We start from the raw sequence: 577 nt of genomic DNA on the forward strand, positions 1-577 counted from the left end.
TGGGAACAACACACATAGTGTGGAAAACAAGGATTTTTTTTTTCTTCTAAAACTATTTGAGGCAACGTAACGGAGTGATCAACAGAAATGTACAAGTTAACTTAGTTCCTATGTTTATACTACAGTAGTTATAACTCTTGGAGTCTTTTTTTTTTTCCAGAGGATCTGTACATGGACATATTCATTTCAGTGAGCCCATGATTTCACATTTGTGTTCTTGTTTCGTTGGTCCTCTGTTGTTGATGAAAAATGACAAAAAGTAAAAAATAATCACAGCTGTCTGGAATTTCGTATTAAGTGTCAACATCTGGTCAAAGTTCAAAAGTCTTAAAATAGTTTTTGTATTTGTTTTGTTTTGTTTTTTTTTTCCCTTGAGTTCCCTTATACTATTGGGCATGAATGTCCATAACCTGTCCACCAACACTGGGGTCTACAGAATTTAACATTGTGGGGCTCTGTGCTGACATGGTCATTCCAGGGTGGGTAGGGGGTCCTCCGTGCATCATCATGGCTGGGTGATGGGGGTGACTTGGCAAATATGAATGGATTGGGGGTCCATGTCTTAATTGAGTAGGGT

The 577-nt window shown here is 38.3% G+C and overlaps 1 protein-coding gene across 2 annotated transcripts in view; it reads right to left on the reverse strand.

Annotated features, from left to right (window-relative positions):
- Positions 1–348: 348 nt before the first annotated feature.
- The window catches only part of MEIS2 (Meis homeobox 2), a gene marked incomplete at its 5' end in the record, with an annotated part of 173,778 nt that continues 173,549 nt past the window's right edge, over positions 349–577 (reverse strand). For both annotated transcript variants that reach the window (XM_082000486.1, XM_082000485.1), the window contains one exon: positions 349–577. This exon is cut by the window's right edge and continues 96 nt beyond it. In XM_082000486.1, the coding sequence (XP_081856612.1) occupies positions 387–577 (191 nt within the window). In that variant the 3' untranslated portion in view covers positions 349–386.

The sequence above is a fragment of the Phaethon aethereus genome, assembly GCF_964289735.1.
Source record: "Phaethon aethereus genome assembly, chromosome: 5".
Taxonomy (NCBI): domain Eukaryota; kingdom Metazoa; phylum Chordata; class Aves; order Phaethontiformes; family Phaethontidae; genus Phaethon; species Phaethon aethereus.